We start from the raw sequence: 24678 nt of genomic DNA, 5'->3' as shown, positions 1-24678 counted from the left end.
GTGGAGAGAAAGACCAAGGTATGTTTGTTCCGTTTGTTTTTCGGGTACATTTGACAAAGGCAGAAACCGGAAACGGGTTGTTTTTTCGTTTTTGGCCAAAAAAACAAAAACGGAAATTCAGATCGTTTTTTTCGTTTCTCTGGTCTTACCATGGATGTATAATATGAACTGGATAGAGCTCCGCCCCTTCACTTCCGTTCATTCCTATGAAGCTGCTCACCCAGCGCATATGCCAAAAAAGTTTTTGACTTCCGCGTTTATTTCCGGGTTATGGGGCCCATAGAGCATGTGCAGTAGTGTCCCTACCATAATTCCTCTCAGCTATGTGAACGAGCCGTCCACGTTATCGACTTGCTCGGCGCGTACATGAACAGCGAAAGGCTTGATGGGAGCATTGCTAATGACGTGTTCTAGCGGATTTCATGAATACCGCTTGGCTGTGCTCGTACACAGCTGTGACGTCACTCTGAGAAATAAGATTTGTCTGGGCTTTTTATGGCCTTTAGGAATGTTTTTCAAACATGAAACTCCATGAATTAGAAATATATAATATAAAGATTTATAAAAGCCCGTGTCCATGTCTCGAGGTGTCCTGTGGACACTTTTACAGGCGTCTCTTTTACTATTGCGGTCAATGGGATTTTTTGTTGCAGTACCCACAGTGGCCACCATGCAAAAATTGTCTTCAAGGCAGAGGGAGCGGAGCTCTATCCAGTTCATATTATACATCCATGGTCTGGTCCTGTCAGAGATTTCTTCTTCTGTTAAAACAGTTTTTTTTTCTCCACTGCCCCCTAGTGTTTGTTCCTTGTGTCAATTGTTGAGTTTCTCTGCTCTCCATGATGTTTTCTATGTACAGAGAGCTTGAAACCAAGACTGGTACTGTTTCAGGATTTTCATTTTTTTCAATTTTTCCGTGAGTGCACAGAAAAAACTCCCCCTGTCTTAAGGGATTTAAAAAAAAAAAACCTGCTCATCTCTGCCAAAAACCATCCCACACAGCCCACAGGGAATGGACTCATCTTGGGCACAAAGGCCCTGGTTGTATTTCACTGTAGGTTGGCCTTTGTGCCTCTGAATCAGCCAACACTGAAACACACTCCCTCTCACACTCCCTCCTTCCACAACCTGTCTGTCTCCTAAGCTGACAAGCAGGTTATTTAGGAAAAAACTGAAACAGTCCACTGGGGGGGATGTGATAGAGTTTTTGTGTGCCATACATGCACACGCACACACACACGTTTACACATGAGCACTGTGTCCAAATGAGAGCTCACTCACCTCACATTTCTCACACTGGAATTGTATGGAGGCTGATTGAAAGAAAGTGAGAGACACGGGGGGAGTAAAATGGGGGAGGGTGTGGTGGCGGAGGGTTGGAAGGGTCCTTTCAGCTCTTTTTAGGGGCAACAATAGTCTTTGTCCAAGATCTTCCACCATTCTTATTAGTGTTATGAGAAGGAGGAGGACGACAGGGAGAGAGGGAGGGCAGGGGGGCATGTAGGCAGACTTTTTTTCTTCTCCATAGTAACAATGACAAAACAAGCCAGTTGAACTCCAGGAAGGAGCAGGGATGATTGCAGCTGTGTGGAAAAGGAGAGGAACCGGTTCAGAGCAGATTCCTATGCTGAAGTGAAAGGAACAGCGGTAACACTGGCAGAAGAAGATCCTGAACGTTTGCAGGGATTGTTTTCCATCACAGAAACTTGCAAGGGGAGCAACACGTGACAGGCTTGCAAGTTCATACCCTCTCGGCATGGACCGGGACAATCACAGCGAGGACTCTCTGTCCACCATGGTTCTGGAGAACATTAAGAACAAACTGATACATGCCTTCAGGGTGACAGGAGAGCCAAGAGAAGATCCTCAAGACTCTGGATCCACTGTCAGACCAGTCAGCATTGGTCGCAACTTCCAGGCCAATGAGGAGCTGAGAAGGGCGCAGATAGATGGAGCAATAACCTGGCTGAGGTCTGAACTGGTAAGCTGTGACTGGTCACTTACACATTTAACCATCATAAAACCTTTAAAATAATAACTTTTTCTCTCTTACATTCACAAAACCTGATTGTCAGTTACACAAAAACTGACAAACAATTCTTTGCATGAAAAAATAACACATTATTTTCCATAGTGTCAGTTTCGAAAAACAACCTCTCAGCACCTTTCAGTTGTGATTATTTTTTAAATACTAACAGCTCAACCTGCTGGATGAATTATATCCATGCCAAATAACCTTTTCTCCATAGTCTGTTAAAGTCGAGAAAATTGGCAACAATAGACTATTAACTAGTAATCCTTGTATATCAGTGTACCCATAATGAATGCTGACATACATTGTTGTCATGCAGCTGGAAATGCGCTCACAGGACCTGCAGCTGGCTCAAACTCTGCTGGGGCTAAACACAGAGATCCAACGACTGAGGAGGGAGAGTTTTGGAGGTGTGGAAGTAGAGGGGAAGGATCATCAGTAGCCTGATGGCTCAGAGACATCCTTCTCTGGGGAAGACCTGGAGGAAGAGCATGTAGAAAAACCCCATGATGGACAAGAAAAAAGCTCTGACAGAAATTAAACCATTGATTGGATTGTGACAGCTGCATGTAAAGTCAGCATAGAGAGTGATCAAATGTGTTTTTTTGTTTGCACTTTTAAGTTCTGCTAAAGAATCCTGTTTTGTCTGTGGAAGGTTGAGAAACAAGACAGTTGTGAATGTAAAAAAAAGAAAAAAGCAACACTTTCATGCTGGCATGTTTTGTTATTTGTACAAAAATAAATAACACAACAGTGCATTTATTTCTTTATTCTGCTGTAGTACTTTACATCAACACAATTCTCTTCTTTTTAGCTCTATATGCACCACTACAATGGATTTGAAATGAAACGAAAAAGATGTGCTTTAACTGCACACTTTCAGCTTTAATTTGAGTTAAGGGTAGGGTTTGAGGTCCTCACATCCAAATCAGGTGAACGGTGCAGGAATTAGAACACTTTCTATGTGCCTCCCACTTTTTAGGGGACCAAAAATAATGGGACAATTCAGCTATTCCCTCGTTATGTCATCTTCAATTAAGCAGGTAAAAGTTCTGGAGTTGATTCCAGGAGTGATATTTGATATTTGGAATCTGTTGCTGTGAACTCTCAATATGAGATCCAAGGAGCTGTCACTGTCAGTGAAGAAAGCCATCATTAGGCTGAAAAATCAAAACAAATAAAGAGCTGGAGAAAGCATTGCTGCCTCGTTCGCTCTCAGTGTCCCAGTAACTGCCCTCGTCTTCCTCTACATCCGTGTTCTCCTCGTCCTCCTCCACCTCATCCACAGATAGCTCCTGCTTCAGCTCCTGGATGCCAGAGTGAAGCTCCATCAGCTGCCGGATCTGGGAACAGAGAACACATTGATTTAATTTAGAGGTGTTTTTTTATGATACATTTTAGATTTAGCAATATGGCTTAATTGGAGGGCTGTCAGTTCAAATCACCACCATATCAGGGGCTAGGTTGCCCTTGAGCAAAGTAACCAATCCCCATTGTTCACTGTTAATTGACCCCTTATCCATGGTCTGGATAATGGGGAGTTTGCGTCAGAAAGAACATCAAACATACAGATCATCGTCGGTGACAGCTAAAAAGGAAGTGGGCAAGAAAAAAACAATTTGTTTAGGTACAGCTATAATTAGAAATATGATATAATAAAGGAATTAATGAGAAACAGAAAGTGAACTTGTATTTCTTGTCTTTACAGTCTTTACAGTTTGAGGCTCAGCGTGAAACCACAGTCATTTCATTCACATGTAACTTGTTCTTGTTGCTCTTCTCTTTCTTAGCGAAGGTTATCTAATTATTGGCATTGTAAAATAAGATATTAGGAATTCCAACCAACTTCAGAGTCTAGGTTTTATCGAGAGAGGGAGGAATGTCTTTTCTTGTACAATCTGATTTTCTTCTCAGTCTGAATTACAGATACTGGTCCTTTGTCAAGACGTGAGAGGCAGTTGGACATGATTCAAGTTCCAGTTCCTCAGGGTACCAGCCTTTTTTAGATGTTGTGTACAGATTGTACTTCTTTGCAAATGCACATGTGCCTTTTGTGGTGAACTCCAGTCTATGGATGTCTGCCGTCAGCCAGTTCTACTACAGTACACGTTCACCACAAAGATAAAAATAGATATAAAATGTAAAACGTTATTGCACTCAAATCAAACTGTTAGTTGTAGTTTATTCACTTTATTCCTCATATAAAATGCAAAAAGCTGCCTGTGATGAACTTTTCCAAAGTTACTTGAAGTGTGACTAAACTATCTCTTGTAAAGCTAACTCCACCCGAAACCTGATTTTCAAAAATTCTAAGAGTGGGCTGAGAGCTGAGCACGGATGTATAATATGAACTGGATAGAGCACCGCCCCCTCTGCCTTGAAGACAATTTTGCATGGTGGCCACTGTGGGTACTGCAACAAAAAATCCCATGGGGCCCAAAAAGCAATTTTCCCATTGACCACAATAGTAAAAGAAACACCTGTAAAAGTTTCCACAGGACACCTGGAGACATGGACATGGGCTTTTATAAATCTTTATATTCTTTATTTTTAATTCATGAAGTTTCATGTTTGAAAAAAATTCCTAAAGGCCATAAAATCCCAGACAAATCTTATTTCTCAGAGTGACGTCACAGCTGTGTACGAGCACAGCCAAGCGCGGTCATGTGGCGTCTCAGGAATGGCGCTGCTGTCAGTGAACCGTACGACATGAAAACTTTATGAGAAATGTGAATAAATGAAGACAATGAGGGGGTTTCGTTTACATTTAAAAAATATTATGACAAAGCAGGTTTTAGTTGTTTATTCGTCGCTCATTAAAGCGGAACTAGACCGGAAGTTCCTATTAAACGCTGTTTTTTTGGTGTGTATCTGCGTCATTACCTTGTTTATGAAGCCCTGACGGTTCGTAACAGACAGTTCAGCCATTTCGAGAACGCTGTGTTTATTGTAATCTCGGGGCTCAACGAGATCACTGAAAATCCCATAATAGTTACGTAAGCAGCGGTTCTCCTGAACAGCAGATCGTCCTGCTCCGGGCACTAGTCCGGGCACATCCGGTTACGTACATTGAACCGCAGAAGAAGAATAACGTCCGTTGTGGAGGTGTTTCACGAGCGGCAGTGTCTTCTGACTCTGGGTCTGACTCCGGTTTAAAGTCATAAAAGGGACTGCGGCGGGGAGTCGTGACAGAGCTATTTTTAAACACTGTTAAAACAATGTTTTGATAATGAGGAGCAGTGCATCCACCGTTCCAGAGGGTGGCGCTGCGCTGGATTGTACTGGCCAATCACAAGACTCTGTATTCTGGGGGTGAAAGTTCACTCTGAAATCTCGCAGCAGAAAAACAGCGGCAGAAAAGAAGATTTCTATCGGCTCGTTTATGGCAACTAGGAGGTTTTTGACCATAAAAACAAGTTAATATATGTAAGTAGACCTCCATAACTGACATTAATGTGCAACAGGACCACTCTATGTGACCTTTAACATGTATTCTCAAACGTATTATCAATGTATTAACGAGCTGCTGTGTGGATTCATTGAGGAGAGGAGACTGACATGCTGCACTTTATCACTGTTTTCAGTCCCGGACATCGTGACACTGATGACGGTGTGGACTGTGGAGCTGTGACCATGTGATGCACTGAGACCTGCGGTCACTTCACCACTGATTCCCGGGGAGGCTGTTTGTCTTATCTTCACTATCGGTTCATAAGTTACAGTTAAATGTGATGAACATGCGAATTAGAGTTGAATATAAATGTGTTGAGTGAAAGAATCAGGTTATAAAACTACTTTAACACGTTGTTGTTGTTCCTGATAATAATTATATAATTGTATAAGGGAAATCAGACAAAAACAACATGATTCCTGTAACACATATAAAGTAATAGTCACGGTCCTAACCCAAATAAACCATTTTTATTGATCGTTTTAATCTTTAACTCCGTCATTGTACTTTTCAGTTTACTATATTCACTTCACTATCTTTGGTTTTGCATTTATTTACAAATCCATGGTTTAAAGCCGAAGTTAACGTGACGTCGATATTCATGAAATCCGCTAGCACACGTCATTAGCATACTCCCATCATGCCTTTCGAAGTTCATGTACGCGCCGAGTAAGTCGATAACGTGGACGGCTCGTTCACATAGCTGAGAGGAATTATGGTAGTGACACTACTGCGCATGCTCTATGTGTGACCTTTGTCATTAGGCTCTGCTGCTTTTAGGTACAAATTTCACGGAGGCAGTTGGATGGAGCACTGGACTGGTTTATTGCTGCAACATGGGACAAACACACAACCAGTCTGCTGTTAATACACATGACGTTTACTGTCGCTCGAACTACAGCGCATCATTCGACTTCTGATCGTATAGTGGCATCATTTGCAAATTACAGTTCACTAATCTCACATCAACACATCAATCACCTGCCAAGCTCCGTTTTTTGCATTTACATATTAAAACACACACACAACAACATTACACACTCAAAAGTGCAAATAACATACCTGCAACATGGGACAAACACACAACCAGTCTGCTGTTAATACACATGACGTTTACTGTCGCTCGAACTATAAAAAAAGAGGAGTTCCGTGTTAGTATACTCAAATCACGCACACTCTGTACTGTTCATAGCTAGCTTAAACACTGTTCGCACGTGTCGGTAGCTAACCTACACACTCTTTGCACATTCTTACAATAATTAGTCACAAAGCAATAAAACCACAGGTTTTAGCAGCGTTTCATTAGACAAGCATCTCATACAGTAAATGCCGATTGATTTTATATGTCAGGTGAAGCATAAATTACACGTACAACGGAGTTTTATGTCCGAGCGAACAGAACGACAACTTACCTACAGCGCATCATTCGACTTCTGAGCACTAAACAAGATGCGCAGCATTAAGTGCGGCACAGCCTTCCGCTGTAGATTTTCAAAATAAAATGACATTGGTTGTGGTCCCAAGTTTGACAGGAATTTACAATAAAGACAAGACATTATTACACCGTTACATACACCCCCTTTAAATTCTGTTAAACTCCAGACAAATCCAGAGTATCATAACAGGAAAACAAGAAAAAAAATAAATAAATGTGGGGTTGCTCAAAGTGAAACCACATCACCGACGCGAATTACAGCCGACACAAAATCCTCCCCTAGGGAGTGCAAAAGGATTAGGAGGTACCAAGCCCAATACTTTCCACAGACCAGTAACAGGTGCCATATACACCTTTTGAACATCGTTCAAGGCAATACACATCGCATACCCAAGCTCACAAAAACAAAACAAATAACACCTGGACGTAGCCCAACAAAACTGGGGGGGTGCAGGGGGGGGTAAACAAAACAACTACAACATCAACAAAAAGAAATCTCCTGCCATTCAGACCTTAAACAGTCCATGGAAAAATGCATACACAGGGCTTGAACCAGGAAAGGTCTGCTCAACCTTTTGTGTCGACATCTCATGAACCAGCTTCTTAGGGGGTCTGACATGTCTCCCATATCTGGTAGCAACTGCACCACCCTCGCCTACATGAGCACTAAGGGGCTGTGAACAAATAGCAGTGCTCCCACCATCACCTTCCACAGGTGTCAAGGGAGAGATTTCTGGTACAGGCAAATGAGAAACACTGGCAGGGACTGAGTCAGGTAAGTGATTCACACCAACAGGGACTGAGTCAGGGGAATGAATTAGCCAGTCCATAGTCCGGTTGTAGCCATCTGCATCATCTACCTCTACAGAGTCTCGACCACTTGCGCATGCCAGATCCTGGTCATCCGAATCCACAAGGGAAGCAGGAGACTCATCCACGGTAAGAAAGTCAACCGGGAGAAGAAGGTTTCGGTGCACAACTCTCTCTCTGCCAGTTATGGCATCTCTTATCCTGTATACGTTGATCCCAGACCTCACTGACACAACATCATAAGGTGTGGAGTCGCACTTGTCAGCAAGCTTCCTTTTTCCTTTCTCCCCACGGTTGGCTAACAGCACTCGATCTCCCGTAGCCAGTGGAGAGCCCTTGACTTTCCGGTTGTACAGCCTGGCATGACGTGCTTGTTCATCAAGGCTGTGTTTCCGAGCGATCCGTGAGGCCTCACTCAAATCCCGCTTCAAATTTAGGACAAACTCGTTATGACTGATCACTTTGTCATCTTGAATCACATGCTGAAACATGACGTCGACAGGGAGACGTGGAACCCGTCCATACATGAGGTAAAATGGGGCAAACCCGGTCGTCTCATGCACTGTACAGTTGTAGCAAAAGGTTAGAGTCCTCAGCATCTGAGGCCACCTGGCTTTTGCAGTTGGAGGGAGGGTTCTCAACATATTCCCCAGCGTCCTATTAAAGCGTTCTGTGACACCATTACCCATTGGGTGGTAAGGTGTGGTGTGCGACTTCTTCACTCCCGCCATCTCCAAAAGTTCTCTCAAGAGCCTGCTTTCAAAGTTGGCCCCCTGATCCGAATGAAGCCTCTTAGGAAACCCATATACACAGAAGAAATCATCCCACAATCGACGGGCAACATGTTTGGCAGTTTGATTCCGACAGGGAAAGGCGTGCGCCATTTTAGAGAAGTGGTCAGTTATAACCAAGACATCAACCACTTTTTTGTCAGACAATTCAGCTGTCCAAAAATCGATGCACACCAGTTCCATCGGTTCAGATGTGTGAATGGATTCAAGAGGTGCACGTGCTGCAGGTTCAAGGGTTTTGCCGACAACACATCTCTCACATCGTCGTACATGGTCCGTTACGTCTGTTTCCATGCCAACCCAGAAAAAACGTTCCCTGGCGAGGGAGAGAGTTCGAGCACGGCCCTGATGACCAGCATTGTCGTGGAGGCCTAGGAGAATCTGGTGTTTAAGGCCATCTGGCACAACAAACTGGGACAGTTTTCTGTTCAACCGGTTGTCCTTCTTCACCCTGTACAAAATGCCATTTTGCACTCTGAGTTTTTTCCAGTGTCTGAGGAGCTTACTGACGCAGGCAGGTTCAGCTGCAGCCTCACGTCTGGTGGCTTTCCTTTTCCGCTGCACATAGAACAGGACTCTACTTATCGTTTGGTCTCGCTCCTGATGGCTCAAAAGTTGGCTCTGAGGGATAACAGTGGAAAGATCTTCATCAGGCAACTGTGGCAATGGTAGGTCAGCAGTGAGATTACCACAACCATGATGAGCGCTTAGTGCAGCCGACACCTCATCTGAGCTGATGGAACTTCCCTCAATCTGAGGATCAAGCACATCACTGAGGTCTGATGACTGTGACCTCGCACTCTGAACAACCTGACAGTTGTTCGTCAGTCGAAAAGCATCCTGCACTGTGCCTCCGACAACACCACTGACTTCGCCCAATAATGCAACATAGGGTTCTTTTAGCAAGCGGTGACCAACACATGATTGAACAAATGGTTCACGGCTCAAAGCATCTGCAACAGTGTTCTTAATCCCTGGAACGTACTTGAGATCAAAGTCAAACGCTGCCAGCTTGGCCACCCACCTTTGCTCACATGCATCCAAGCGTGGTTTTGTCAGGATGTATGACAGGGGATTGTTATCCGTCCAGGCGGTGAAGTGTTTCGCCTTCAGCCAATGACTGAATTTGTCACACACGGCCCACTTCAATGCTAGAAATTCCAGCCTGTGTGCAGGATAGTTCATCTGAGACCGGGACAATGTCTTACTGGCAAAGGCAACAGGCCTTGCGATTGTCTCACCAGGTGCTACTTGAGACAAGACAGCTCCAATGCCATCAAAAGAAGCGTCAACAGCAAGGATGAAAGGTTGGTCGAAGTTAGGATGAGCCAAGGTGACACCATGAGCAAGTTCATGTTTCAGAGTTTGGAACGATTCCTGACATGCAGCAGTCCAGTCACTTGGTGCCATAGCTGGTGGGGCAGAGAACTTCTTTTTGAACTTCCCTCTTTTCTTGGCCTGAGATTGAACTTGCCGCCCTGAAATGAGCCTGAAGAGAGGTTTAGCTTTTGCGGAGCAGTCAGCAATGAAATGTTGGTAATAAAAAATCATGCCGAGAAAGGACCTGATCTTTTTCCAGGAAGGTGTAACACCATCATCTTCCATTAACTCTGCTTCTCCTAGATCAGTAATGTTCTTGACCTTGTCTGGGTCTGTTCTCACCCCATCTGCACAGATGATGTGCCCCAGAAACCTAACTGAGCTCTTCAGGAGATGACATTTCTTGGGAGCCAGCTTAAGTTTGTGAGATTTCAGACGAGAGAACACCATCCCCAGACGTTCAAGGGCCAACTCCTCACTGGGGGCAAAGACCATCAGGTCGTCCAAGTAGCAGAGCAAGCTGCTGAAGTTTTCGTCACCAAAGATTGACAACATCATCCGCATGAAGGTCGCGGGACTGTTACATAGACCTTGGGGCATTCTATTGTACTCATAGAGGCCAAAGGGGGAAGAAAAGGCTGTGTACTTCTTGTGTGCCTCATAAAGTGGTACATTGTAAAACCCAGAAGTTAAGTCCATGGTGGAAAAGAAGACGTTTCCCCCAAGTGCAGCAAGGGTATCAGCTTGGTGGGGCAGTGGGTGCGCATCTTTCACTGTCTTTGCATTGAGCCACCTGAAATCAGTGCAAATGCGCAGGCTGCCATCCTTCTTCCACACCAAGACGAGAGGCGAAGCGTACTCACTGTGTGACTTCTGGATTATGCCTTTCTCCTCCATTACAGTCAGTGCAGTCCTCAGCTCCTTGTACTGTGTTGGTGGCACTCTGCGGTAGGGCAGACGAAATGGCCTCTCGTCCACAAGGTGTATTTTGTGGACAAAGTCTGTAGCCTCCCCACAGTCCATTTTGTCCCTTGAAAAGACTGACTCATACTCCACGACGAGGTGCAAAAGCCTATCTTTCCACTGGTCAGACACCTCACAACCATCCAAGTCCAAATCTTGTAGCCCTAAACTGCTTAAGACCTCTTTTCTCTGCTCCGGTGACCTTGTCGGCACAGGGCCCTGCATAACACTCTGGACATTGAAAGAAACCTTTTCAGGTGAAGGCAGCTCTTCAACTGCGACACATGGGAAGACGTCTGCAATCTTACAGTTCCTCCTGAGAGACACTGCCTTGTCGCTAGGATTGATTAGTTTTAGTGGGACCCACCTATCGCCCCACAGAGGTGTAACAACACGACCAACCAGCACATTTCTGGGCCTTGATCTTGACTGAGTCGGTTCGACGATGACTGTGCTCCCTACTGACAAATGTGTGGATGCGGGCAGCTTGCCCCAGACAAGGTGTTCACGCAGAGGTTCAAGTGTAATACTCTGCCTTAACTTCACTGTGCCGACCTTGTCAGGCATGGGTCCTCCCCGCCATTTTTCAGAGTTGGAGAGCAGGGATAAAAACTGGCCACAGTCATCATCTGCAACGTTAAATGGAGCAACCATAAGTCTCCAATAGTCTTCGGACTTTTTCATCAAATGTATGAGTAGCTTGATAGCATTACTACCAACAATCATGTCGTCCGTTTGTCCAGGAATGACCAGTGTTGGGATGAGCAACTTGCAGCCATAGATAACCACCTCCAAATCACAAACTGCTTTTGGGTAGACATGGTGACCTCCTGCACCAACAACAACAATATCATCAGCAGGACTACTCTCCAGATCGGAGCAGTGTTGCAAGAGACGTGCAGCAGCAGATTCACTTATAGAGCAAGACATGGAACCACTATCAATCATAGCTTTCATTTGAACGCCACCTGCAACACAAACATCAGTGTAGAACAAGCTGTCAGACTTCTGGATTCTGTGGGTCGACTGGAAAACAACTGTCTTTCCAGCTGGTGCAAAGGAGCAAAGAGATTCATACAAAGATTCCAAGTCATCACTGTCACAGCTGGGAGACTCACCATCATGATCCACACTGTCCTCCCTAAAGTGCGGACCCACTAGTTTTCCGACTGCTGATGAATGGTTAAGGAAGTGCGGCCAGGACAAGTACGACTTGAGTGGTTTGGCGAATGGCACTGAAAGCAGAGCTTATGCTCACGGCAGTGAGCGAAGGCGGAGTGAGCAGCGTCACGACAGACAGAACAAGGCAAGTCATGTAATCCTTCAATCCTGGGACGCCGCGGACCAGACTGCCTGGTCGGACCCGACTGAACAGGTCTCTGCAAAAGCACCTTCTCCAGCATGGTAATAAGACGTTCCAGGGTAGCAGATTCTGCGGCCTGCGGCTGTGGTGGGTCCTGTCCCCCAATCAGTGGTACAGGTGGTGGAGAAGCAGTGTGCTGAATGTTCATTGTTACTTTCTCCTTGGCTACCTTGCTCACAGTGAACGACATGCCTGAATGATACTCACATAAGATTTCTTGGACTTCATGAGCAGTCCACTTGTCCATGGTCTTTGAACGAAAGGTCATAGAAAGCTCAGGAGTGGGACAGTTCTTTATGAACATGCGTGTTACCTCAGTGCCAGGACTCTCCAGCGTTTTGCCATGCTCTTTCAGGCGTTCAACAGCAATGTCAACAGCACGGTGTAGCCTGAGCCAATAGTCAAATGCCTCCTCGCCTTTCTCAGGCAGAGTGGTATAGAAATCTGCCAATGGAAGCGGTGAGCATGAGGCAGAGCCAAAGTGCTTTCGTAGGAGACCATAGATAGCCTCAGGGTCACGGGTGATGTCTATGTCACTGTTTCTGGTACCGACCCGGGCAACGTCTTTTGCCTTACCTCTAAGATGAACAAGGATCTCCTCAGCTTGTTCCTCAGGTTTCAGGTTACTCTTCTTAATATAAGACCTCATGAGGTCCTCCCACTCTCTCACAGACACAGTGTCAGAGCTCTCCCCTCTGAAGCATGGGGGATCTTTAAGCTTTCTGTGGGACACAAGCTGCACATGAGAAGCGTCAAGCATGTTCGAAGTAGACATGTCAGCGTTCGCTGGCGAAGTGGCAGCATTGGTTAAGGGAATACTCATAGGTGGGCTGAGTTGGGTTATAACATTCTGTACAACCTTCTGAGTAACATGCTGAATTACATCTCCCATCTGATTGACAATCTCATTAGCGAGGGCCTCAGGGGAAGGGATAGCAGAACTGGTGTGTTGAGGCACATGTGAATTACCCACAGGGCTTGAGGACACATCCCTACTGATCAAAGGGAACCCCGGTGTACCCACACTACCCCCCAAAACAATTCCACGACCATGTACAGGTGTCTCAAACTGTAAGAACCTAGGAGAACTCAACACTCCTCTCCCTCTGCCAACACTGAGAGGGGTGCTATCCACCTCTCGAATAATACTCATTGTGAAGAGAAAAAAAATAAATGTACAATGTCACAAACAAAATTTAAATACTCAAAACGTAACAAAGCAAGTGCAAACGAACAGCAAGAAAACAATAAAACTCACTATATACTCTGACAGCTCAACTGGTCAAATAAAATTTCCACCTGAGTACCCAAAAGAGGAGCAGCAGCACTAAGAATCCCCGGATCGTGCTGAAGAAGTCACCGTCCAGCTGGAGATCGATGAGTCACGGCACCAATGTGACCTTTGTCATTAGGCTCTGCTGCTTTTAGGTACAAATTTCACGGAGGCAGTTGGATGGAGCACTGGACTGGTTTATTGCTGCAACATGGGACAAACACACAACCAGTCTGCTGTTAATACACATGACGTTTACTGTCGCTCGAACTACAGCGCATCATTCGACTTCTGATCGTATAGTGGCATCATTTGCAAATTACAGTTCACTAATCTCACATCAACACATCAATCACCTGCCAAGCTCCGTTTTTTGCATTTACATATTAAAACACACACACAACAACATTACACACTCAAAAGTGCAAATAACATACCTGCAACATGGGACAAACACACAACCAGTCTGCTGTTAATACACATGACGTTTACTGTCGCTCGAACTATAAAAAAAGAGGAGTTCCGTGTTAGTATACTCAAATCACGCACACTCTGTACTGTTCATAGCTAGCTTAAACACTGTTCGCACGTGTCGGTAGCTAACCTACACACTCTTTGCACATTCTTACAATAATTAGTCACAAAGCAATAAAACCACAGGTTTTAGCAGCGTTTCATTAGACAAGCATCTCATACAGTAAATGCCGATTGATTTTATATGTCAGGTGAAGCATAAATTACACGTACAACGGAGTTTTATGTCCGAGCGAACAGAACGACAACTTACCTACAGCGCATCATTCGACTTCTGAGCACTAAACAAGATGCGCAGCATTAAGTGCGGCACAGCCTTCCGCTGTAGATTTTCAAAATAAAATGACATTGGTTGTGGTCCCAAGTTTGACAGGAATTTACAATAAAGACAAGACATTATTACACCGTTACATATGGGCCCCATAACCCGGAAATAAACGCGAAAGTCTTTTTTGGCATATGCGCTGGGTGAGCAGCTTCATAGGAATGAACGGAAGCGAAGGGGCGGAGCTCTATCCAGTTCATATAATACATCCATGAGAAGAGTCCTGCAGCTGAGCTAACCCAAGCTAAGGAGTTAGCAGTCCCTTTACTACGGTTTGGGGAACTGCCGGATTGGCGTTGTTAACAATACTTTCTCGTGCTCATCAGAAAGTATTGCATGCGGGCATGATGTCCTTGAGATCATCCACTGCAGTCATTTCGGTTTGTGTTTCTGTGTGAAAATGACAGTAGCTACAGGAGTTAGTTAGGCTATATTTCAGCCTGGGACTCTACTTGCTCTCTACGGCACAGCCAGGTTGTGTCTGAAATACATTTAAAACGTATTTTGAAGCCTTTTGAGTCTGTTTGGGCGCAAGGGAAACATCATTTTGGATCGTGTTAACTTTTTTGTTATATATCAATCTTTTGATCTGCCACAATGATGTAATAATGAATTTAAATGAAAATACCTCAAGTTGAGGGCTTTTCCCAGCAATTTTTAGATGAGATTAAAAATTGGATTAATTAGATTAATTAATCACACAATTGCTTGGCAGGAGTTTCAAATTTTCACTTTTGTGTTCAGATAAAAGATCTTTTCTAGAAGCCACGGTATAAAAGTTAAAAACGTTAACATTAAGACTACGTGCTTACATAGGTGTCCATCATAATGCCTGTTAAATTTGAATTGAAAAGTCAAATGGTGTAACCAGTTACACCATTTCACTGTTATTACATTCCTTTTGGTTAGAGGCTGATTTGATAAAATATCAGAAGTTTTTGATGCTGATTAAAGACGTGGTGTGAACTAACTTAAATATTTTTGAAATGTTTAGCTTTAAATACATATTTAATACATATTCACTTTCAACTTTAAGATGTATATAATATATGTAATTTCATAATGAAGCAGCAGTAGGTGACCAGTGACAATGTTGAAAATCAACAGCAACTTTAAAAAGACTTGATAACAATATGATAAATGTTTGTCAAATGTTAAAATTTAGATCTGTACATTTATGAACTTCTATAGAAAAAGTGGCCCGTCACAGAGAACGGGTCAATGGAGATCCTACAGCAAGGGCCATTTACGGCAAGGAAAAAGGCAAGGAAGGTGGTTGTACACACGCAGGCACGCACACACACACTAAAGATAAACTCAAGATAAACCAAAGATAACTAAAGATACTCCAACAGCTGAGCTTTCCAAATCAAATGACATTTCAAACCACACACACACAACCATAAACATCCAATTCTACAGCTTTTGACATGTTGAACACAAGTTCATTGAAGTCAGATGTTCAGAGTTCACATGCTGTTTGATTCTGATTTGATTCTGTTTGTTTCCTAAACACCCAATTCTTGTTGTTGATGTTTTTTTCTTCATTGCATTGCATTATGCCAATTCTGTATTATTGTTTTAACTCTAATTGTGTTGTTATGGCTGGGACTGTTTACTTACATCACTAAAGTCAAGGCATTGTAATTCTAGAGGGTGTCCCTGGTGCGGGCCTTTTTTCTCTTTGCATCGCCCCTACTGACTCTGCTCTTCTCTCAACTGCATTCTGCCCAGCTCCAAGTGAACTCTGCATATCCAATGCAGAATGGATACTTTCTCAATGCGCAGTTATATCTCCACATCCATATATAGACACATACATAATGATCTTTATGACGAGGATCGAGTACAGTCGTGATGAAATACAGGAGATCCGAGTAGATCTTAGTAAAACGTGTTCTCAAGATTCTCAAGAGCGCACTTCTTATTGTTTTCACTCCGTGGTCTCATTCTTTCTGTGTAGAAATGCTTTAGCACTGTCATTAACTATACGGGAAACTGAGTGTGCAGGCGCAAACAGTCACTTTCACGCCGATGAGACAGAAAGGCAGAGGAGGTCTGTGCCTTTGCTCTGTAATAGAACGTAATGGCAAATGGCTTGTGCAGCCGCTGCCTGACCAGAAAACAACGCTATTGAGTAGAGAGAGGAGAGACTTTTATTAGACTATGAAAATCACCAAATGCAGACACATTCAAAACTGTGGTAAGGTTATCTGAAATTAAAAAATACAAATTTAAAAAAATAATCAAACCTTACATGAACTCAACCTCAAATTTCCTCTGACAGCCTAGGTTAGGCACTGCCTGCACGTCACCGGGCCTCGGGTAGGGTCGGGCTTGATTTTTTTGGGGGCCCGATCTATGGCGGGGATCCCGGCAGCACCCGCTGCTTGTTGAGGGATACATGCTTTCACGTGAGAGTTTCCAAACACCTCAAAAGTCTCCAATAACACCAGAAAAAGTCGGGAGATTTGTCATGAGTCGCTTTTGACAAAAAAAAGTCGCTAGGAGGAGTCGGAAAGTCACGGCAAGTTAAGATAAGATAAGACAAGATAGCTTTATTTATCCCACAGTGGGGAGAGAACAGGGTTCCAGCAGCTCAGTATACAGATAAACAATTACAAACTATTATAAAAACTGTACATGGAAAGAAATAAGATAAGCGTGAATGTAAATAAGGTGCATATTAGGTTAAGATAAAACAAATATAGGCAAAAAAAAAAAAAACTGTAAACCATTACTTAACAGACCAGCTAAAAACAAAAAACAAAACTGTAAACAATAACTTAACAGACCAGCTAAAAACAAAAAAACAAAACTGTAAACAATAACTTAACAGACCAGTTAAAAACAAAAAACAAAACTGTAAACAATAACTTAACAGCCCAGCTAAAAAACAAGGAACAAAACTGTAAACAATAACAGACTAATACAGCAGTGACACAAACATTGTTATTTGGTTTGCACACTGTTGTACAGACGGACTGCAGTAGGAATGAATGACCTGTGGAGCCGCTCCGTTCTGCACTTAGGGTGCATCAGTCTCTGACTGAAGGCGCTTCTTAAGGCCCCAACAATCTTGTGCAGTCGGTGAGAGGTGTTGTCCATGATGGCCGATAGTTTGGCCAGTACCCTCCTCTCTTGTATGACCTCGATGGAGTCCAGGGGACAGCCACAGACTGTGACGGCTTTTTTTATTATGTGATTCAGTCTGTTTTTGTCCCACACCTAAAAACCCCCTCCCCAACACACCACATCGAACAGGACCACTGACGCAACCACAGTCTCATAGAAAGTCCTCAGCAGTGGCCTGCACACCCCAAAAGAGTGCAGTCTACGCAGGAGATAAAGGCGACACTGACCCTTCTTGTAGAGCGAGTCAGTGTTGTCAGTCCAGTCCAGTTTATTGTTTGTCGGGTTTATTGTTGACCCAGGTACTTGTATGTCATCACCCTCTTGATGTCCAGTCCCTGGATGTTCACTGGTGCAGTGTTTGTTGTTTTTTTGCTGAAGGTTTCCACCATTTCCCTCGTCTTGCTGGCGTTGACAAGGAGGTGATTCTTCTCACACCAGCTGACAAAGTCCATGATAGTACTCCTGTATTCCTGATCGTCCACCCTTGACACACACCCCACGATGGCAGTGTCATCAGAGAACATTGGAGGTGGCAGCTGTCTGTGGAATAACTGAAGTCCGATGTGTATAGGGTGAAGAGGAAGGGTGAGAGCACAGTGCTTTGGGGGGCTCCCATATGACAGACCACCATATCAGACACACAGTCCTGCAGCCTCACAAACTGGGGTCTGTCTGTGAGGTAATTGGTGGTCCATGCACCTGCTCTCTCCAGCTTCACCCTGAGCAGCGATGGTTGGCAACACTGCCACCGCACCCGCAGTGCAGTAGCACTGCACCCACAGCAAAACCTGTTGTTACTTGCTCCAGCTGCAGCTCTTGCATAGGTGCGATGCTTTGTCTTTAATCCAGTAACGATGACATGTTTACTCCAAGTTTGTTGTTCCAATGTGTCGATCCTTTGTTCGAGTTCTTCAATCTTTTTCTCTCTCAGATTTATTGGCTCTGTTAGGTTACGTATCTCCTCCATGAAGACCAAGATGCTTTGTTGTCGATTAGCAATTTTGCTGATCTCATCTGCAATAAACTTTAAGGATGCCTTTATTTCTTCCATCTCGGCTGATTTTTTTTGTTGCCATTGACTTTTTGTGCACAGATATGTTCTCAAAGATCCAAATGTCTGGGTAGATTTGTTATGCTGCTGTGATCACAGTCACAATGTGCTTTATAGGCCAGTAGGCCTATAAGTCTTTACTTCACTTACAATTTGGGTCCCAATATCCAACTGTTTTTCAAAAATAATCCACAATACTGATCGAAGGGACTTTGATGGGACTTCCTTGGGACGTACATCGCGGTTAAAAGCTGTTCCGAATATATCTGACAGAATACTGTCTCTGATTGAGCCAATACATCTATAAATATTCTTCTGACACCTAAAGAAAATAATATCAGTGATAGTCCAGTGGTTAAGTAGGTAGACATATGTTTTACCTTATTATTGTATATGTGTTGTTATTATTATTTATTACATTTCTAGAGCGCTTTTCTAGACACCCAAAGCGCTTCACAAATTGGCCATTATTAACACATTCTCACTGGTGCTGGTAAGCTATGTGTAGCCACAGCTGCTCTGGAGCAGACTGACGTAAGCGTGGCTGCCAATGTGCGCCAAACTGCCCCTCCGACCACCACAATCATTCGTACATACATTCATCACATGTTTTTTCGAACTTATTATTAATACGTAAATCATATTGTATAAAGCATTTATAAGCTTGGAATGCATAAACTATTACTTTATAAATTATTTGTTGTGTGTGGTGGTAACCTCGACTGGGCCAGCCATACATTTGCCCCTCATACCACGATGTCTCACTCCAAGGTTTTCTCAAAAGTTGGCAGCCCTGTTATGATATTACCTTTTTTTTTTTTTTTTTTTTTCATTACCATTACACACAGAGAATACATTCAAAAAATGTATTATACACATGTATGATAATTTATGTACAGAAATGATTTGGTCTTACATTTTTAGTAATTCATAGTCATTCCCAACAGACATAACAGACATAAAAAAAAGCAATGCATCACACATTATGTGGTTCAGACACTACGGAGCCCCTAAGGGACATGGAAAAAAACAAAGTTTTGCCGCCACGACACACAAAATGCCTCCTCCCCGCAGCCCTCAAGAGTTATGACTATATAGATAATACATATATTATTTATTGTATAGATACCGATTTATTTATAGTATTGAAAGAATTTATAAAATTGTGGGTATGGATGTGTGGCGAGAGAGAAGCGGTGCGGAGCGCAGACGGCGGCAGATAACAAAATCTGATAACAAAATCAACATTCCCATTCATAAAATCCATGTTTGGGTATATCATTTGTCGTTGTAATTGCTTTGGAGATTCACTAATGTTAATAAAATAACAGTTTTACATGTATTAAGTGTCAGTGTTCATTTCCATAATATTCTATGCCAAATCCACTTACATACAGTCTACAAACAAACACGTCTCTTTAACAGGTATTCTATATCAATCGCCAATTGCATTGCTTTTAGAATACCCTCTCTATACATAATACATAATAAATAGAAACAAAGAATGTAAATAATAAAAATGTTAATGTTAAGTTAAATATAACTATACCCACTTCAGTATATAGGATAAGATTTCTTAAAAACATTACTATTTCATGATTTTTTCGCACACAGTGGCTTGGCTGCTTGGCATTTAAGCATATCCATTTATATAAATCACATGTATGACTTGTTATTTTCATTTCTAAACACTTTGAATGTAAAGAGGGTTGATATATCTTTCATAATATACCAGATTTATTCTGAAGTGTCACTTAAATACTTAAATACAATTTGGTGTTGGTAACGCAATTGACAAAAATTATTGATTATTTTAGGAAATAAATTAATAAATAAGATGGCACAACATGTTTTTCTGTGTCTACTTAAACCAAATAAGTCCTTGAGCACAATAAATAATACTTTGAAAATCAGATTTTCAGAGTGACACCATGTAAAAATCTACAGTATATATAGAAATAGTTCATCGTCGGACCTGTGGAGGGCAGTAATACGCTAAACAGCGTCTGAACTGCCGGAAAGAAGAAGAAGAAAAACCGGAACCTTTGTCGTGCATTTTGTTCCCGGTCGGACTCTTCAGTAGTACGTACCACAAGCGTGATACGCTTGGTGTGTGGACAAATACTTAATTTAAACCCTGTATCTTTAACGGACGTTTGAAAACGTATTTAAGTGACTTAAATTGCCAACCACCATGAAGATCAAGAGACAGAAAAAAGCCAAGAAAACCATCAACTTCTACAAATACAACTTCAGCTTCAGGGAACCATTTCAGATCCTCATCGATGGCACCTTCTGTCAGGCGGCGCTGAAAAGCCAGGTCCAGATTAAAGAGCAGATGCCAAAGTACCTGATGGGGGAAGTGCAGCTGTGTACAACACAGTGAGTAGATTTACAGTCACATATTCATGTTTTAAACTTATCGTCATCTCACATCTTTTACTTCAGAAAGCAATTGTGTTGCTTTTAAATTTTTACAGCGTTTAAAGTATCTGTGCGAGACATTGTCCTGTATTTGACCTGTGGTCTTTGTCTCAGCTGTGCCCTGAAAGAACTGGAGACTCTGGGGAAGGAGCTGTACGGAGCCAAAATCATCCTGCAGAAGTTTCAGCTCAGAAATTGTAAACATTTCAAGAGCCCGGTCCCTGCGTCAGAGTGCCTGCTGTCCATGTTGGATGAGACAAACCCACACCACTACTTTGTAGCCACACAGGTGAATCCCATGAGACGCACAGACACACACACATAGACTCCTTAGTGTCCTTGATATTGTACATTAAAACACACTTGCAACACTCTGAGCAATTGGGAATGTGGGTGCCTTACTCAAGGCCTCACCAGCCCTTGAGCTGTCCTGGGATTTGAATTGACAACCCTCCAGATACAAGCCCAATTCCATCCCTCTTCCTCATTCCACCAGCTGCCCAAGTAAATATATAAAGTTAAAGTCTGAAATACAAACGGTTGAAATAAAACATATAATTTCAGGTTTTGTAAGTAACAAAGTGCTTTTAAACTTATTATTGGGTTTGGGAGGCTACAGTTGAGGCCATGCCCCCTCCTTCTTTACAGTGTCTCACCAAAGTAAATCGGTCATCGCACATATTTTCACAGGTCCATTCGACCGCATGCTGGCAGAATTTACAAAAGGACCCAAAATTGGGGATTTGCTTTGCTTTCTAAATTATGTGATGTTTTTGACGGCATGTATTAGTCTGAGATGGACACATTGATATTATTGTGAAGGAAAGTTGGACTGTTCCCTCATGCACAACGTCCCCCTGCAACATCATCTCAACAAAACAAATTCCACATTTAACAAATGATTCCATTTATATTTCTTAATTTCTGTTATTCCATTCTTGTTTTCTGCATCATGGAAAGGGTTAGAAAAAAATCATAGTGTAAGGAAATCATAAGAAGACTTCTACATCATAACCAGTATAACATAACAGCTGTCAGACCCTGACTGAAGTCTGTTGAGTTTGTGTCGTCTCCAGGACCACACAGTGACCACAGGCCTGAAGAAGATCCCAGGTTGTCCTCTGCTCTACATCATCCTCAACACCATTGTCCTGGACAAACCCAGCCAGGTGTCTCTGGACCATGTGCAGGCCGTGCAGCTCGGGGAGCTGGTCAGCCCTTCACAGCAGCAGAGCATCCACAGCCTGAAGCAGGAGCAGGGCATTGCTCAGAGGGATGGAGAAAGACGGAGGAGGAAGAGGAAACAGAGCAACCCCAACCCTCTGAGCTGCCTCAAGAAGAAGAAGAAGAGAGGGCTTCTGACACCACCACAGAAGAAGATGAAGGAGGGGGAGAAGAGGAAAAGAAGTCGACACAAGAAACAAAAGACGGAGGGAGGAGACGACATGTCTGCTCCTGCAGTTCCAAATACGTGATTATGGCATCAAGAGAAAAGACTTTCCTGCATAAATAATATTTTTAAATGTCAAATATGAATTACATTCATTTCTGTTCCGTCACCCATCCAAGATGATGTGTACTTCATAAAGTGCTGTTTAAAAAAAATATATATATATATTGCATTTATTTTAACAGTTTCCAAGACTAAATTTCAGACTAACACTGTTTTGGAGGCGGACAGCATTTGTCCTGGCCTTTATTCAAAATATAAAATCACAACATGTACTCGGACATTAAATCACACTCACTTTTTTTATGGAATTCAATGACAATGTTTGCCTGTTTTACGCTCTGATTTCTGGCATATGATGAGTTTAGAGTGACTTGACCTACAACCATAAATGGATATTGAACAGATGATAGATGTGATGTACACTGAGGGAGCTTAGACCAAGACACTTCATCACTCTTCGCTGAATAAATGACTATTCATAAAATGGACACACTCTGTGTATTCTTAACACTTAAAGAAGAAGGCGGCAGCCATTTTATAAAATTTTCTGAAGCCATTTCACTCTAAACAAGAAACAACTCTGAAGTTATAAACCATGTCCAAACTCCATAACGCATACCTCATACTGTTAACTATGATATTTACTATAGTTTCTGTTGGAGAAAAATCTGTGTATTTGTTTTATAGCAACTTCTGTATCAAATAAATCACGGTCAGTCACGCTAAAACATAAAAGTGCTTTTTTGCATTTATAATTTTGATTTTTTTGCAGGTAATTTAAAGCTGTTTTATCACCATCTATATCTTCTTCATTATATTTGAATTACCTTGTAAGAGTAGAATTACATTTTTTAATATGCAAACTTAATTGTGTCTCTTTCAGTGTCCTGTACAGATTGAGGACACAAAGAGCAGAAAGTGGATACAGTGCATGCTGCTCTATCTAATGTGTTTCCAAGAGTCACCACCTCACACCACTGTAAACAAACACTCCCATTACATTTGGTTCAGTTCCAGTGCTCCTCCTGGACCAGGTCCCACTGCCTGCTGCTTCTTCAGGACCAGGAAACTGTAGAACTTGGCGATCGCCTGCTTCCTTTTGTTGGCACAGGTCCAGCAGGCCTACCGACTGGCTGCCTGTTTTAGCCATCACCCTCTGACAGAGAGACCGAGTGAGACAGACAGAAGGAGGATGCTGTCAATTAAGTGATTTCAATGTTGTGACGACAGTCGATGATGTCACAACTACAATATAACATTGACTACATTCATTAACCACTCGTTTTGATGAACTCCACATGAGACTCTTGACATTTTTTTTTTCTAAATGCACAGTACCTAAAAAGGCTGTGATATGACTTATAAATAATATCTGAATATTTTCAGATGTCCAATGGGGCTATAAAGCTGCATACAGGTTGTTTCTCTGGACTCAAAATACACTTTAAATAGACTAAAATATATATATTTTTTGCTCCAAGTCTTTTTGTTGATATTTATACAGAGAGGTAGTGATCAAAAGTACATAAATTCAGAAGCATGGGTGAATAGAAACAATATGTACCATTCAACAGCCAAGTAGTGATTAAACTTGTAATGCAACCACTTATATTACATGTATCACTTACGTATCAAAATTACATACATACATATATACACTGTATATATTTCCATATATATATGTATATATATAAACACATATATGCATGTATATATACATAGACATACATACATATATATACAGTGGTATGCAAAAGTTTGGGCACCCCTGTAATTGTTCATGATTTTCCTTTATAAATCATTGGTTGTTTGAATAAGAAATTTCAGTTAAATATATCATATAGGAGACAAACACAGTGATATTTGAGAAGTGAAATAAAGTTAAGATGATTTACAGAAAGTGAGCAAGAATTATTTAAACAAAATTAGGCATTATAATTAGAGTCTGGATTCTGGAGGAAGGTATTTTGGATCATTCTTCTTTACAAAACATGTCCAGTTCTCCAGTGGTTTAGGGGAATGATACAGAAAGCTATCTCACTTTCAACTGTGAGGAACATTGTGAGGAATTGGAAGACCACAGGCACAGTTCTAGTTAAGGCCTGAAGTGGCAGACCAAGAAAAATCACAGATATGCAGAGGTGAAGGATGGTGAGCACTGTCACAGTCAACCCACAGACCAGCTCCAAAGACCTACAACATCATCTTGCTGCAGATGGTGTCACTGTGCATCATTCAGCTATTCAGCACACTTTACACAAGGAGATGCTGTATGGAAGAGTAATGCAGAAAAAGCCTTTTCTCTGCACCCACCGCAA

General features: G+C 42.4%; 1 protein-coding gene across 1 annotated transcript; it reads left to right on the top strand.

The window, feature by feature from the left end:
* Window positions 1-20578: 20578 nt before the first annotated feature.
* Window positions 20579-22784, top strand: utp23 (UTP23 small subunit processome component). Its single transcript, XM_083900273.1, has 3 exons — window positions 20579-20865; window positions 21022-21196; window positions 21984-22784. Exons 1-3 carry the CDS (start codon window positions 20678-20680, stop codon window positions 22380-22382), a joined length of 762 nt encoding a protein of 253 aa, XP_083756399.1. The 5' UTR covers window positions 20579-20677; the 3' UTR covers window positions 22383-22784.
* Window positions 22785-24678: the final 1894 nt, after the last annotated feature.

Source organism: Microchirus variegatus (genome assembly GCF_963457635.1).
Source record: "Microchirus variegatus genome assembly, chromosome: 13".
In the NCBI taxonomy this organism is placed as follows: domain Eukaryota; kingdom Metazoa; phylum Chordata; class Actinopteri; order Pleuronectiformes; family Soleidae; genus Microchirus; species Microchirus variegatus.
The sequence above is the reverse complement of the archived record's forward strand: the minus strand, read 5'-3'. Positions and strand labels throughout refer to the sequence as shown.